We start from the raw sequence: 15,835 nt of genomic DNA on the forward strand, positions 1-15,835 counted from the left end.
ACTCCGCTAATATTTCAAGTATTCCTAAAACGGAGGACGGCTTCCCAATGATCTCATTTTGCCCATCACGTTCAGAGCCACTTCAAAAAACAGAGAGCGGCAAATTGCTTCTGAAGATAAAAGAGGAACAATGCAGCCTGGTCCTGACCTCAGGCTCCCTTTGCTTCCAGTCCAAGCTGGCCACCAGCCCCATACTCCAGCTAATTTCCTTCTTTAAAAAACAATCACATTTCGAAGCCCAGCAATGTGCCAACAGTTTCCAGTAAGCCCTATAAATATCGCATCTCGGCAGCCATCCAGGGAGAAGCTGATTGCGGGGATGGGCCTGAGCTTTGCTGATAGAGAACCGGAAGGGAATTGGAAATGACAAGCTCCTGCAAACGAAGCTGTTGCTCTCACACCCAGCTGGCTGGATCCTGAGGGAGAGGGAATCACCAGGATCAGATCCCCGTGGATCACCCTAAAAGATCGCTGCGGCGAAGCTCCCGAATTTGCGCGCTCCTCTTCCCGTGCATCCCATACCTCAGCTCCCACGGCAGGCAGCTGAAAAAGGAGGGCTGCAGAAGTTTGGGAGCTGCCAAAGACCAGCTGTGACTCACGCCCTTGCTGAGGACACTCGAGGCAGCAGTGGCTTGGCTCAGTGAGGTGGGAGCGTTGCATCCGGGTGGCACAACGGCCTTTCGGCTCGGCAAGATTTTATCTGGCAGCCCTCCGCTCGCGTTTCAGATGCGCAGGACTGCCAGCGCAGCAGCACGCTTGGGAAAAAAAAAATCAAAACAGATCCTTCAAAGAGGCGGAGAGCATTTCAAGCTAACCCTTGGTGACACACAGAGGACGGCCAACAGGGGAGAGCCTGTGTGCAGAGAGAAAAGGCAACAGACAGGCATACAGACGGAGCGTACCCAAAACCAGGGCGAGTGCCAGGGGTGCACGCAGCGTGTTGGACATGGGAGCTGCAGCCTGCTCTGCTGAGACCGGAGGAAACGGGGGTGTCACAGGCTTTATTTCAGAGCCTGCACGCTCGAGGGATGTAAATGGTGACAAAACGTGGCTTAGGGAGACACGCGTGCTGCAGCGTTTTCAGATTTTCTAACGCACTTATTGTTCCGGGGTTGGGAAGCTCTTCCAAGCCCCTAGCTAATCACACTTCATTAAAATCCTCGTATTAAGGATTAATGTGAATTAATACAGACTTCAATCAATTGTTGGAGTCTAACAGATATCGCAGATATCTGATCATTTAATGCCTTCTGCTGCTGCTCTTGTAACCACCTAACGTGTGTATTTTTGTCACATACTCGTGTCATCTCTCCAGTGTTTAAGATCTTCTTTTGGAAGTGGACCCATAAGATAGTGTTGCTGCTAACTAATTAAGCTCCACAGCATCTTTGCAAATATTTAAGTGCTAAAGAGCCCAATTTCATCCTTCGAAAGGGCTTTTCATGCATACGATTCCAAATTAGCTATAATCTGGACAGACCACTGGAAAACACAGCTGTGGTCTGGATGAACGATAAACAATATGTTGTCGTGACTGCTGGTTTTTGCTCCAAATATGCCAGTCCTGTTACAGTGCAAAAAAAAAAAATAAAATCTTTTTGCTGTAATCTTGAATACCACATTTATTCACAGCATTGTTGCTCATTAGCAACCTAAGCCACGTGAACGCTGCAGCATAACAAAGTAGGCTCACGTCATTTAAATCATCCTCTTGCTTTAATTCCTGTGTTGGGGATGCTCCCGGCTGTTTCAGCTAGCTCAGCAGCGACAGGAAATCTTGGCCTAACCTCAGCTCCTGGTGGTTTTGAACTGCTCTCCCCTGCAGCTCCTCCACTCTTAGATTATTTGAGCATTTAGCATAGGCTGAATGACTTCCCCAAAGCATGCTAGAAATGGCTTGGCACGTATAAAAGACTTGCACTTCTCACATAAGCACAAAGCTGGCTCAAGCTAAAGAACATGTATAGATTATACTCCGAGTCACACTGCTAACCTATAAACCTTGTCTCCGTAGGGCTTAACATGCTCTTAAGCTGACTAAACCTGTTGACACTAGCTTAAAACATATCCGATTGCAGCTGTCTTCCTGGTGTCCGAGTACACAGCAGCGACAGAGTGCCGTAAGGTGTCATTCAAGGCTGGGAGATCACCAAAGATCGGCTTCAGATGGCTCAGTTAATCACAGGAGCTGTGCCTCTCACCCAGAGGCACGTCTGGTCTCCGATTCCTGCAGGATGGCACTCACCCGAGGCTTGCATTTGCAGTGACACCGGAGCCAGCATCGAGATGAAACAGTGCTGGTGGCTGTTTTTGCTGTTGAAGGATCACAGCACTTGGAGAGTCCCCGTTCCTCACTCTGAGGAGCTCGGATCTTGCTCAGACCAAGCTGTTCAGCTCCACAGTGCCTCACAAGCCCCAGCATCCACGCAATGTTCTGTGAATTATTTACTGACTGCATGCAGTGGGTTAAAGCTGTCTCCAGCCCTATGAAAGAAATGCGTTTCGTGACAAAATCTGCAAGGGAAGAACGCCTTTAATCTGCATGTAAGATGGGGATAATTGCTTCATGGTAATCAGTCTGAGTTGTTAATGGAGACGAGAACCTCTCCTCTTCTTACACCAGAGTCCCATCCTTTCCTTGAGTGCATACGAACTGGGCTGCAAGGGCAGGGCTTGCTGCATTCTCCACAACAAGAAAAAATAATATTCTCTATACAGGTGTTCAGGCATTATTGCCTGAATGAGGATCCAGACCTCGCTGCCTCCAGGGCACGCCGTGCTTTCTATTCGAGCTCGACAATCCTGCAGAAGGAGAGCTGGGAATATCACTGGAAGAATGAGAGCGCAGCAGCGCGGGTGAGCAGGTGGTGTTGTGAGGAGTTTGCTAAAAGAGATCCCCCAGCGCACACAGAATTATTCCACGCTCAGAATGAGCGCACAGGGTGGACAAAGTCCAGGGTCATTACACTAATTGACACTTTACCTCCGGGAAGTCTCTGGGGAGCCAATCAGGGCTGGATGGCGAGCGCGGGGTCCCAGGCACAGGTGTGGCCTGTGCTTAGTTCATTTAGTGTAATTGTGCCTTGGCAATCTGCTCCCATCTCCTCCCTCGCCAAGCAGCTCCGAGTGTAACCTGCTCGGCTATTAACCCCACCGTGTCCTCCGGTGAAATTCGGGTTTGGAAGGAGAAGGGTTTGTCTGACACCCTGATTCCGGTGTTGAAGCAGCGTCTCAGTCCTCTGCCTTTAGGTCTTCTGACATCCTGAGCTGCGAGGAGGAGGAGGACAGGGCGATTCTCCACCTAATGAATACACCCAAACCACAGGAAATCAAAGAGCGCTTTCAGCATTTTTTAAATCTAGATCTTGATGTATTAATTTCTAGCTCTTCCTGATGATTCATATAGGGGCACAACACCGTATCTCGGCCCCGGCAGTGACAGGACCACGTTATTATTCAGAAGAACGTACCAGTGGTTATTTTGCAGAGCAATTCACTGAAATCTGACAGCGGGCTCTCCACAGCAGCTTTCAGATCTGCAGCATGTTTCACCAGACACACGTGAAGTCAGGGCAGCACACAAAACTTGGCTAACGATTTGTCTATTTTAATTCCTTCTTCACTGAATTATTTTAATTAAACTTTGGTTTGTAATTGTGAAATACTCACGCCCAGGCTCAGGTAATTTGGTTTTATCTGTTATCAGTGCTGTGAGGCTGCTCCGCAATATGGTATCCAAGTTTTGATCTTGTCCCATTACTCAGTCTTCCTCTGTTCCTCTTTCCTATTATTAAATTTATCTGGAATGTAAAGTCTGTACAATAGATGACACAGACAACAGGTTTAGGACTCCAGAACGTGGCAACTTGCAGTTACTGGAGAGGCTCAAAGAGCCACAGAAAAAACGAAAAGGAATCAAATAGAAAAGCACAGGGTAGCCCATGCTGTAAGGCACCGGACAGCAGGTTCATTGCTGAGGCTTTTTATCCACCCTTCACCACGGTTTCCACAGTTGTAGTTCTCCTCGAAGCCACCTCTCCTGTGGCAGCAGTGAATTCGCTCCTGCAATGCAGCTGTTGCCATTTCCTTCTGTTTTCAACAAGATGAGGAGTCAGCATCTCCCCTGGGCAAAATTCCGGCTTTGTTACACTTTTTTTTTTTTTTTTCTCCCTGTTTTGCACCTTCTCTCTCTTTTCTCAACAGAGAGGTTTCTGCCCTGATGGGTAAGGTGAGACTGGCAGCTTTCCTATCAGATCCTTTCCCCTTTAGCTTCCCTTCAGGAGCTTCTCCCCGTCTTTTCTGGTTCCATAACCAGTGCAATTACCTCTCTGATGATTTTCAGGATTTTCCATCTGCTCAAAATAGGCACTTGTGAGCTCTTTTGTTAATTAATGTGTTCTAAAATCATTATGTTCATCAACCAAGCCTTATCACTTCCATTTTTTCCCTCCATAATAGTAAAATCTATTGCCCTAAGTAAAATATAGGGATTTTGACATTCACAATTTATTAAACTCGGTTCTGAGCAGAGCCAATAGTTCAAAGCAGAAGTCGCTATTAACCTGGAGTACCGGCAAGGTGTGAGCTGCACTTAATTGTTATCAAGGCTTTGTTTTGTACCTCTGGTGCAAACTGACAATTTCAGAGGTTTCTGTTATGAACTCCTTTGGCAGCTTCGGAGTCTGACCTGATCTGCACTTTGTCCTTCCGTTTGCGTGGTGTCTTTTGGTAACTGTATTTTTAGCCATGCCAGATTTTGCTAGGTATTATTGCTTGTGCTCTTCCTGACTGGCATGGAGTATTTTACTAAAAGCGTATAAAACCAATAATATTTGACGTGGGTAGTAAAGCTGGCAATTGGTTGTGAAGCTACCAACAGGTAATTTGACTGAATTTCTCAAATACAGGTTGGATGGAGAAACAAATTCCCTGTGTGTGATTTAGGGGCCACACAATCCCCTGAATGTAACAGACTTTGGTAAAGAAAGGCAGTGATCAGATCTTTTAGCCCTGCATTCTGATAAATCTGGTACCAGAGGCACCCCGCAGTTGGAGTGCTTTCATACGAAGAGAAAACCAAACAAACACTGCATCTAGGGAAGAAGGAAAATACTGCTTAGGCTTACAGAAACACTTCTGCTTTGTGTGGTGCTTAACGCACAATCTCATTTAGATTTAAAAGCTGAGAGCTTACAAAACAAACGAGGAAAAAAACCCTTCTATCACACAGCCTACACAGATCTAGTCAATCTCTTGGATGACAAGACACACAAAGTTCACTTCTCTCTAGACAAGGACTAGATAACAAGGTAACTTACCTATATAAGAGTTACATTACCATGTCTGGCAACCAAAAGAAAGATTATTTACCAGTAACCACCCTTCTTTGAAACAGACTGCCCACATATACCTTCAGATTGCAGGTGTTCTTATTCCAGGTACCTCTCCAGATGTCAATTTTGCCTTATCAGTACCTGTAGACATGTTCGTGCCCTACCTCATCCTGCAGCCATACAAACGTAGAGCTTGCCAAGCTCCTCTCAACTCCAGAACCCCACAGCTGTCAGAAGAATTCTCCTCCTTGCAGAAGAGAGGGGGATAAAAGCTTGGTAGTGGATGTCTCTGATGCTAATGCTGAACACATGAGTCCTGAAGGTCAGCTCCAGGACAGGGATCCTGCCCCATGCAGCCCACTGACGTGCTGATGTGAATATGCCTTGGGCAAGCTCAGGCAGCGTGAGAATTCATAACGTGCTTCTGGCATTGCTGTGAGCTCCGATTAACCACACGCAAAGCTGGTGGAGCTGCTGGGCTGCCGGGGTGAAGTCCCAAACCAGACAGAGAAATGTCAGCAATTATCTTTTCAAGGCAACAGGGACCAACACAATTATGCCCCTTGGCAGCAGCCGAGATGCTGGAGGTGATCCAGCCCAAAACAGAGGGGCAGGAGCAGGAAGGAAGAGACATGCACAGGGATGCGTGCACGATCTTACACGTCAAGGAACAGAAGTGCAGGGTGCCATATGGCCCCGGACTGCCAGACGTGTCCTCAACATGATGACAGGGGCTGCTTGTAATTGCCTGACCATTTTTTCCACCGCATGAAAAGTGCTCCTGGGGGAGAGAAGCTTTTGCTGATAATGTTTCCAGGCAAACTCCAGGAAATCCAGCAAGCTGTGTCAGGAAGAGGAAGGACTTGTCCTGCTTCACCACAAGACCCAGAGAGCTGAGAACTTGACGTGTTGTCCCTAGATCTCAAAGGGCTTGAATCTGCAGCGATCCCTTTAGTTCTCCAGGAAAGACTGAAAAAGCTAATCCCCACGTTTGGAGATGAACTGAAATCAAAGCCGAGAAAAAGCCACACAGTACCTGGTGCGCAGTGTCACGACCCAAAGCCTGTTCAAATGAGACTGCCTGAGTGTAAACCAAGAGCGTCACCACAGCTGACTGATCTGATTGATTTCCAGGATGCCCTGGCTCTGAGATCTCCTAAGATCCTAAAAGGAGCCCAAATATATCAGCACTAAAATCTCTTTGGAGGTGTGTGAGACACCTGTCCTTCAGCTGAAGCAACGAAACCTCTTTAAGGGTGGTTTTGCATGTGACCCTGTGCCAAACTAACTCAAATCAAGAGATGTAACAGATGACTAAAATCATCTTAGGGAGAAGGAAAGGTAGCACTAAAATAAGAAATAAATAAATAAATAAATGATTGAAAGCAGACAGAGAAACAGAGGAAATCAGTGTACCGTGCTGCCTCTTCCCAGTCTTCAGAACAGCAGCAAAAATAAAATAACAAAACCCAGTGTGGATTTCACGAGGCAAAGTAGTAAAAGTAAATTAAATAGAAGAGAGGAAGGTACCAAGAAATCAGGGATGCGACACAATTTTTTCTGAATGCTTTGGCAACGTAATGACTCTCCAGAGGAGCCACGCTGGTGGAAGAGCTGTACGATACGCCCTGTTCCTCCACGGCTGCCTGAGGACGAAGGGAGGAGCGGGGCCAACACGGACTGCGAACACACAAAAACCTCAGGCAGGAGCTGAAGTGATCTGAATACAGCCAGCGTGTACGGACAGACAGATACATGCTTGGAGGGGAATGCTGGATTCCCTTCTGAGAAACATCAGTGTCGGGACTCCCAACAGGCTGGCTGCCAAGGGGGATAATTAAGCTAAATAAAAATACACAACAGAAACAGCTCCACAAATGAGGATAATTTAATTACCGCGTTGGATATAGGAGACCCACTTCCCATGAGTTTTCCATTGTGACCAGAGAGGAGACAATAGCAACATAACGTGCTGCAGAAAGGAAGATTCATTTACTAGAAGAAGCTTTCTATTACGGTCTGTATATTAACCAACATCGCAGCTCTCCACAATCGTGTATTCATCTTGGTAAAAAAAATTCAATCAAGGAAACAGCTTTGAGTGTCCAAATAATAATAATAATAATAAAAATAATCAATGAAGCCATATAAGAAGTGACTGCAGATGTAACACTGGAATTTATTTCAATGCTCAGCCCACGGTGGCTGTAAGGAACAGCTAATAAGAGGGAAGCATGTGTCCTGCAAACACCCTTTAAGCAAGACTTCCTCTCCCTCACATTTGGGAGAATTTGAGAGTACACAAATAAGAGAAACTACAGTTTACTTAACACTACCATTTGTTTGATTTTAGGAAAAAGAGGTCTTTCTCTATCCATCCATCTTCCTAAAATAAAATAGCTGTTAAACTGAATAGAGCATAATCTCATCTGGAATCTCAACCCAGTAGCATCATTTCACTGAGCTGAATTTAAAATACAGGAGCTGCAGAGTTGCTTTATTCATTAGTGCTGAAATGCAATAGAAAGCAAGAGCTAACGTGCTGGGCTTCTGAAGAGCTTTATACGCTGTATAATGTACCTCTAGGGTGCTCGTCTGTTAAGTGAGAGAGAAGTGAAAATATTTTTCCTCCCCTTCTCTCTCTAGTGAAAACACTTAGTGGACAGCACAGGCTCAGTTCTTTTGGAAGTAATGGAGCGAGTCTATCCACTCAATTATTTAAAACAGTTGAGTAATTGCAGCCCTGTCAGCTCCGAAAACATCTCTCTGGTAAAGCTGCTGCACAAAACCATTTCTGCACAGGCAGGCACAGCAGCACTGGTTTTCCCTTTATTTATTTCCACATTCCCTGAGGCAGGGCCACTAGTGAGAGACGAGGCTGAAGGCCTCTGGCTGCATCTTGTTCTGCCAGAGGGTAAAACTGAAGCCAGCAGAAGGCGGGAGGGAGGTGGGGACACCTTGGCAGCTATTTTGGAGATGCCAGATTGATGTGTGGACTGCGCCGGCTGATGGCTACATAAATCCGTACAGAAATCTCTCAGGGCATGGTGTGTGCTGGAGATAAATATTACAATAGTAGGCTTATAGGAAAATGGATTTAGATAGCCAGGAGAGTTCAGAGAGGGAAAAGGATCGGGCAGAAAGTCCTCTTGCAAAGACTCTCTGGAGAAGCTCCTCTAGCAGGGGCTAGGAAATTGGAAGATTACCCAATTTGCCTTCCCAGATTCCAGTGCAGCGTGTAGAAAAAACACCATGGCAAGAAAGATCACTAGATGCTTCTTCCCTAGCCACAAAACACACTGGGAATTGCAGGAGACTAGCTCCAGTGCACGCACTCCTCACCACTGCTTTGTTCCACATCTGCCCTTCACTTAGTTCCTCTGTTCTATCCAAGAGCAAACGTTTTGGCTTTTCCATCAGGGGTGCTAGGACACAGAACAAGACTCACAAGTGGAGCCACGGACATGTGCACATCCATCTAAGCTCGACCAACTGAAAATATTTGGTCCTTTTTATTTACTGTTCTCACTAGCGATAGCTTCTTGGGCCAGTTTTCAAGCAGATTGTAAAAACCAGCTATTGAGGCAAATGAATCACATAAAGCAAACGCTGATGGTGCTGAGGGTTTGCACATCTTTGTTAACTGCTCACCTTAATGGGTACTTTTCTCCAGGGTCCCTCCCCAGATGGAAGAGCAGCGGCAGCGTGGTATGCTCCTCCTGCGTATGCGTTGTCACTCCAGAGACGTTCTGCCCAGGGCAGAAATCAATGCCCTGCAGTGAAGAGGAGAAAAGAGGTCACCAGGGGTGAAGCAGGTGAGGAAGCAACGTTTTAGCTGGTGCTGCTTTCTTCAGCATCTTACTCCAACACAGCCACAAACCCCAGAATTGGTTTAAACCCAGAGAGTCCACTATAGTGTCCAAAACGTATTCTGATCTGATGAGGTAAAACAAGGTGACAACATTGGCACTGTACTGACATAAAAGCTGAAGCAGGCCTTACAGTTTTGCCTTATAAAAAAAAGTAATCTCTATAACATTTTCATTAAAATGAAATGGCACAACAGAAGACGAAAAACACGAAACCATTTAATCATAAGAATTTTTCATGGGGAAAGCATCTCCTCTCTTTGGTTTTCCATGGCTTGGAAATAACCAGGGATTCAGATCACGTGGCAATTCTCACCAAAAAGCAGCAGTTTCCCAGGGGAAAAATCTGGCCAAACCGAGGGGCATCGCCCTGAGAGGCAGTGGGCACCCACCAGCCTCCCTGAAAACCTGTCATGCCATCAGGCCTGAAGGATCTGCTTCACTGAAGAGCAGAGAAAATCCAGTTAATTTTAAAGAAATGGGGGTGCATTTGTTGACCTGATTTGCAGCATCTCAAAGCTGGCACTGAGGCACTCACCTGGGATCGAGAGCTGTGCTGAAAGAACCCCGTTATGCCTGGAGAGATTCCTGTTGCTAACATTTAAGTCTGCAGGGTGAGAGGCTGGGATTTCCCCAGCAGCATGAAGGGCACAAGGGCTGGGACTCGCTGCTTGCCAGCAGCAACAGGTTCAAGTGCTCGGCGAGGGACAGAGCGAGCTGTCTGCTCCCAGATCCAGAGCAGATGCAGATCTGCCCTCGCACGCCTCGCCAGGCTGCGTCTCCCCAGCTCCAGCGGGTGATTAGCCAGATGCCAAGCTCCCTAATAACCCCGAGCCTGGGCTGGGGGGCGAACAGAGCTCATTTAGCCCTGGGAACTGCAAAAAATGTAAAGCGCTCATTTCACTGAACAGCAAATAAAGCAGGGGGCCCCACAGACCAGCACGGGCTAGCACCGAGCGGACTTGTTAAAGCTGGGTTTTACAATTCCAGCTGCCACGCTGCGCCCTTACAATGCCTCAAAATGCCCCGAGACACGGACAGAGACGTGGAGAGAAGGTAAGTGGGAATATTTCAATGGAGGTGGGAAGGCAGCTGCAGGATTTGCTTATAAAACAAACAAACTGAAAGGCTCTCTACAGATGTGGGTAGGATTTGATTGGCAAACAATTTTCTAAAAATATCCCGTGTTTTTAATGGACAGCTGGTCAGTGGAGCAGTTAATATTCTGCTTTTCAATAAAGCAAGAAGGTTAGAAGCCCATAAAATCCCATTTATCTGCACACAGCTATAGATTCCTGACTCACTGACTGGAAAAATAAGAGAGTTGCTTGATAGGTTGTAGTGACCGACCAATAATGGACTTTAAATGGATACAAAAATGATTGACCTTCCCACCTTCTGATGCCACAGGCCTCTGAAACCGAGTGAAAAATAGATTTTTGTTTTTTTTTTTTTTTCTTCCAAAAGGAACAGTTAATGAAAAGGTATCAAAGCCTACATAACATCCAAATTATAATTTGGATGCAAATCAAACAAGCAATTTAATTAAGAGCCTGCTAATTGGTACAATACTCTTCAGCTGCAAATGCGTTAGTCTGAAAGATTTCAGTCTCCTGGGTATTTGTTTATCCATTGCTCTGTTTGCATTTCCTCTTCTGCTCCCCGTGGCTGAGGCCCCAGAACACGGCCCAGGCCAGGTCCCAGGGGCTGCTCGGAAAGGTGCTGCGACTCCTCGCCTGGTGCCTCCAGCCAAAAGCTGTCCCCTAACCCCAGCAGCCAATGCCCTGCTCAAAGGTAGGCTGCTGGGGAAAGCAATAACCAAACCGACTGTTTTGTGACGCAGAAATAACTCTCCTCAAGCGCTGCTGGAACCACACTTTGAATTTCCGAGGCTTTTCAACTTCATCTCCACAAATATAACAGGCCGTTATTATCTTTATGTAGTGTGTGGCTGCTAATATCCAACCAACAGAGACAGCTTAAAATGTTTTCTAGTCAGTCATTGGCAAATGAGCAAAATACAAGATATAAAATTATAACCCTCACTCCCCTGCTCTCAAGGCACTGCCCAGCATCCCAGGAAGCAACGCACTGAGCCTCAGCTGGTGGAGCTTGGTCTTCTGCCCATTTGACAGAAAAGAACATTTAATTTATCATTCACAAGCTCTACTCTCTTCTGATTCTTATCTCAAAGCATTTTCGGTTCTCAGGATGGAAAGAGAAGTCAGCTCCATCAGCAAGCTGCAAGTCTGGGATCCTCGAGTCTGGATTGCTTTTATTTTCTGGAGCCAAACCAGTGTACACTAAAGCTGCCCGAGATGTGAGCAGCATTTAACGATGAGACAACCCACACTCTGGAGCATCTGGATAATGCCTCTAGTTGCTTGGAAAGCGTGCAGATTTGGCCACGGGTGCTGCTGAGAGATGGGGAAGGGATGTGCCAAAGCCCTTTTTGCTGGGAGAGCTGGAGCTGCCCTCCAGCAGGGCAGAAGGGAAACCAGCTCTGCTCCCCTGTAAGGGTGGAGGACAACAGACCTGGTGAGGGATGGGAGTCTCCTCCTGTTGGTGATGGTCACTAGATGACCATTTTAAATCACATCAACGTTCTCAGTCATTTCTTGCTCTTTCTTAAAATTTTTCCCTTTTTTTTTTTTTTTTTTCCTCCGACATGCCCAATAGCCTCTGAGGACACTTCAGGCTTTACCAGTAAACACAGATGTGCCAAATTCTCAGCTGGAGAAAAGCCACCTTGTTCCACGGGCAGCAGGGGAACTGCCCTGATTTACATCGGCAAGGGGCTGGCTCAGTTTCTCTATCACTGCCAGCAGGACTGCAAACTTCCCTCAAAAGTGAAGTTATGTTATGTGGCAAAGAGCAAAGAGGTAGGTGGGCACGCCTGCCTGCCCACCAGGATAACAAAACCCCACTCTGCCCGTTATTATTTACTCAAAGCTCTTTCTTTGGCAGGCTGTTAATAACAATATGCAGGGGATCAATAGCCAGTTAAAGCACATGCCTAATATTTCACTCTGCACACAGTCCAAGGTAATTTGCATGTTTACAGTAACACTGATCAAACAAAGTAGAAAGGTCACCCTGTGTTTAAGCTTTTCTTGGAGCTTTCCTCCTCAGCTATAAAAGCATGAAAGCCAAACCAGAAGATCCTATCTAAAGCACATCAGCTCTGCTTCTCCGGGAACCAATAAAAGAGCATCAGATGGCAACCAGAAGGATCTCGGCTTCTGCACCAGAGCTCTCGCACAGGCAGTGCTTTGCACCACCATGCAGAGCTGTTTGCTGTAGGAGAAATTCCAGCAATCCTTTTTTTTTTTTTTTAATAAAAATAAAAAAAAAAAACCTTCTTGCACATCAGGTAAACCTTTCAGCGAGCACGTCTTTCTGCTCTTCTTCCCAGCAATTGTGTAACCTGGATCGTTTTTCCGTTCGTAAGACCTAGTGGCAATCGGTTGCACAGCTTATGCTTTAATTTCCAGAGCAAATGGACCACAGATGCTATGTCAATATAGACATGAGACAAATACAGCCGGTTGCCAGTTTGGGCTCTCCGCCAGGCGATGGAATCACCACTTGTGTCAACGTCAGCCCTCTGGCAATTCGTCACCCTGGCGCTATCCCAGATCGCTCCGACTCGACGAGCGGCTGCGGATTTCGATAGCGGCGCAGCAAATCCGGGGTCCGTCTCCTGCCCACGTCTCCTCGTCCCACCACACGAGACCTGGAGCGGCAGAGCTGTGCTCATATCAGAGGGAGAGAACAGTTAATTAAAGCCAGGGACGTTGCTTCTCGCTGCTCGCCACGGCGCTGGTAAGCGGCCGCTCTCGCTCCCCTGGCAATTCCCAGCGAAAGCCTCGCAGGCCGGAGCTCTGATGGACCAGACACCTCCGAGTGTGACTGCCAAGTTTCAACCCTGGCGAACAAAAATTGCTCCTAATGTGTTAAGCGTCTGGAAGAGCCCCCAGAAGATGGGCAGATCGGCGAGCCTCCAAGCAGAAGCGATCAATGGCCAGCTCCTGCGCTCGGAGGACCACAATCAAATGTCATTATTTGTGAGGTTCTACTTGACTTCACATCCCCCTTGCAGAAAAGGCTTTATCGATCCCTTCACGCTGCCGAGAAGGGCAATCAGACAGACCGTGCAGGAATAACCCCGTTGGCATTTCACATTAAAACAATGGGGTCTTCTCACCGGCACCTACCCCAAGCACTTACAGACACAGGGGCCCTTCTGAAAAATCGCTGTCGACTACTAACAAGATCCTCAGCTGACGGCAGCAAGGTTGATGTTATCAGCCACTCTCCAATGAACCAGGGGGCTTTTACCATGATTTTTTTTTAATTTACTTTTTTTCCCTTCGTGCATCACTGCTCGTGGAAGGCACAAGAGCTATTCTCTGCTGGATAATCTCTGTGGCAGGTAGAGAGGAGATCTCCTTTCTTCTGCTGGCTCGTACTCCTGCCTCCTCCACACAGCATTAAATGAGGCAGTTCAGTTCCTGAAAGGCTCGCTGGCTACTCGGGTAAAGCCACAGAGAACACCTATTTTTTCCTCTTTCAGGCCCCAGCATCCAAACAAGGACGATCAAACGTCCCTCTCCCTTCCATCAGCTGGACAAAACAATGGAAACCCTGAGCAAAAAGTTTAGGAACGGGAAGCTGTGCACCCAGCATCACTGCTGCGGGCACCAGCAGCGATAAAACACCAGTGCATGAAACACCACGTCCACACACGTTATTTGTCACCCTTTTTGCAACCCAGTAAGAGGCTCACATGTCTTGTGCTGTATAGGAGGGGAGCTCTCTGGATTTATCCTTAGTTCTGAATTCCCTTCTGCCCCATGCTGCGAAAAGACCGGTCACGTCACTGAATTCTGCCTGGGTGCAGTGTGAAGCTATGATACAGCTGTGGGCATTTGCTGTATTTCCTTAACACTGGAGGACACACCTGTCCCAAAATCTGCTGGAACAATGCTCCACAGAGCGCTTACTCTCACTTCTGAAGAGTGTTCCCTTCATGCTTCCAGGAGACAAACGGTTCAAGCACGCACGTTGCCTAAGTAATCACGTTAAGGCAGCAGGAAAGATGGCACCAGGGCGTCCTCCAGCACTGAGAAAGACTGCAAGAGCTTATGAGAGGAGTCAATTAGGAAAAATCGCTTGGGGTTTAAAAAATAAGAAATAGGAGGAACAGAACAGCACACTTCAGCTTTGTGAAAGATAACAGATCTTAATCCCAAGCCATAAGGCAGGGGACGCAGACCAGTAAGGGCATGCTAATGTCATGGGAGTCTAGGACGACCATAAACCTGCACACTGCTCGTGTGGGACCTTTCCAGTGTAAATACTCCACGTGCCATATAGAGAGAAGTACTCACATGCCTGTTATGCTTTCCAAGGCTTTGCTTTCTATAAGCTGCTTCTCTCTGGTCGAGTTTTTATTTGTACATACATACTTTATTACTTAACTAACTTACACTACATTCGAGCGCATAGCTTTCCAGGTTAGAGGCCAACATTGCACACATTCTTTCTAGTTAATCCTCAAAGGCCTGGTAGTCCTAAAGTGACACGACTGTGCTCAGACCCAGGGCATGCAACAATTGCACGTTTTTCCAATATCAACATGAAAATGTGATTCTGGATGCTTTCGGGGTATAATCTCATCTAAAAGTCACACAAAAATGCACACCGCACGGATTAAAACCAGTGCACGATTTCTGTATCAATCACCGATTTCCCACACTGCCAATTAACAAGGGAATTTGAAAGCAAAAGGAGGTTTGGCTAAAACGTGCATTGTATCCGTCAAAATAATTAGATACTCAACTACCCATAAAACAAACCTTGAAAAAAAACTGCAGACAGCTGTTTTGACACATCTGGCCAACCCCAGCCCTCTTCCAAACGACTGACCTGCCAGCCAGATACAGCTATTTATCCCAGCTCTGAGTTGGGACCCTTCGGACAGGAAGAATTTTACGTTTGAAAGTTTAATAAATCTTTAAACTGGATTCACACCGAGGGAAGCACCCATGGAGATCACACAACTAATGAGGCCTCGTTAGCTGGAGTTCTAATGGGATGGCAAATCAAATTTATCGAACGGCAAACCTGACGACAGGCAGAATTTCTAATGCCACACGTGCATGGATTGAAACCCACTGGTCAAAAGTGACTGGTCTAAAGAAACTCGCTGGTTAGCAAACAAATCGGCCTTTTTGATTCTGGCAGAATAATTTAATCCAGTACCAAAACAGCCGAGAACACGAGGCACTGAGAGAGGCAACCGTATCATAAGGTGAGATTACAAAACTCCTCAACCAAGGCTCAGAACTGTGGAGCTGCTCTGCATTCTGATTTATTTCTATTTTTAAACTTGCAAGGCTTGTAATTAATGGCTCGAGGACATGAGGAGAATTGGAACAAATTTCAGCCTCAGCTTCCTCTGCGTGTTGTTAATGGCTAGTCTGTCCACTAATGTGCTCCAATTTTACCCGCATCAACCACATGTGATACAAGCTGCAGGAAAGCAAGTGAATTTTTAATCATCTCTCTGATGTACAGTATAATTGCTGACTTTTATCAGACAGCAGTTAAACAAAGACTCAGAAAGAA

At 46.6% G+C, this 15,835-nt stretch overlaps 1 protein-coding gene across 1 annotated transcript in view; it reads right to left on the minus strand.

Moving 5' to 3' along the window:
- GALNS (galactosamine (N-acetyl)-6-sulfatase) overlaps positions 1–15,835 on the minus strand; it is a 41,918-nt gene that overhangs the window by 6,178 nt on the left and 19,905 nt on the right. The window contains exon 11 of the mRNA XM_032195639.1: positions 8,985–9,106. Within this exon, the coding sequence (XP_032051530.1) occupies positions 8,985–9,106 (122 nt within the window). The remainder of the gene's footprint in view (positions 1–8,984; positions 9,107–15,835) is intronic.

This window comes from Aythya fuligula, chromosome 12, assembly GCF_009819795.1.
Source record: "Aythya fuligula isolate bAytFul2 chromosome 12, bAytFul2.pri, whole genome shotgun sequence".
In the NCBI taxonomy this organism is placed as follows: domain Eukaryota; kingdom Metazoa; phylum Chordata; class Aves; order Anseriformes; family Anatidae; genus Aythya; species Aythya fuligula.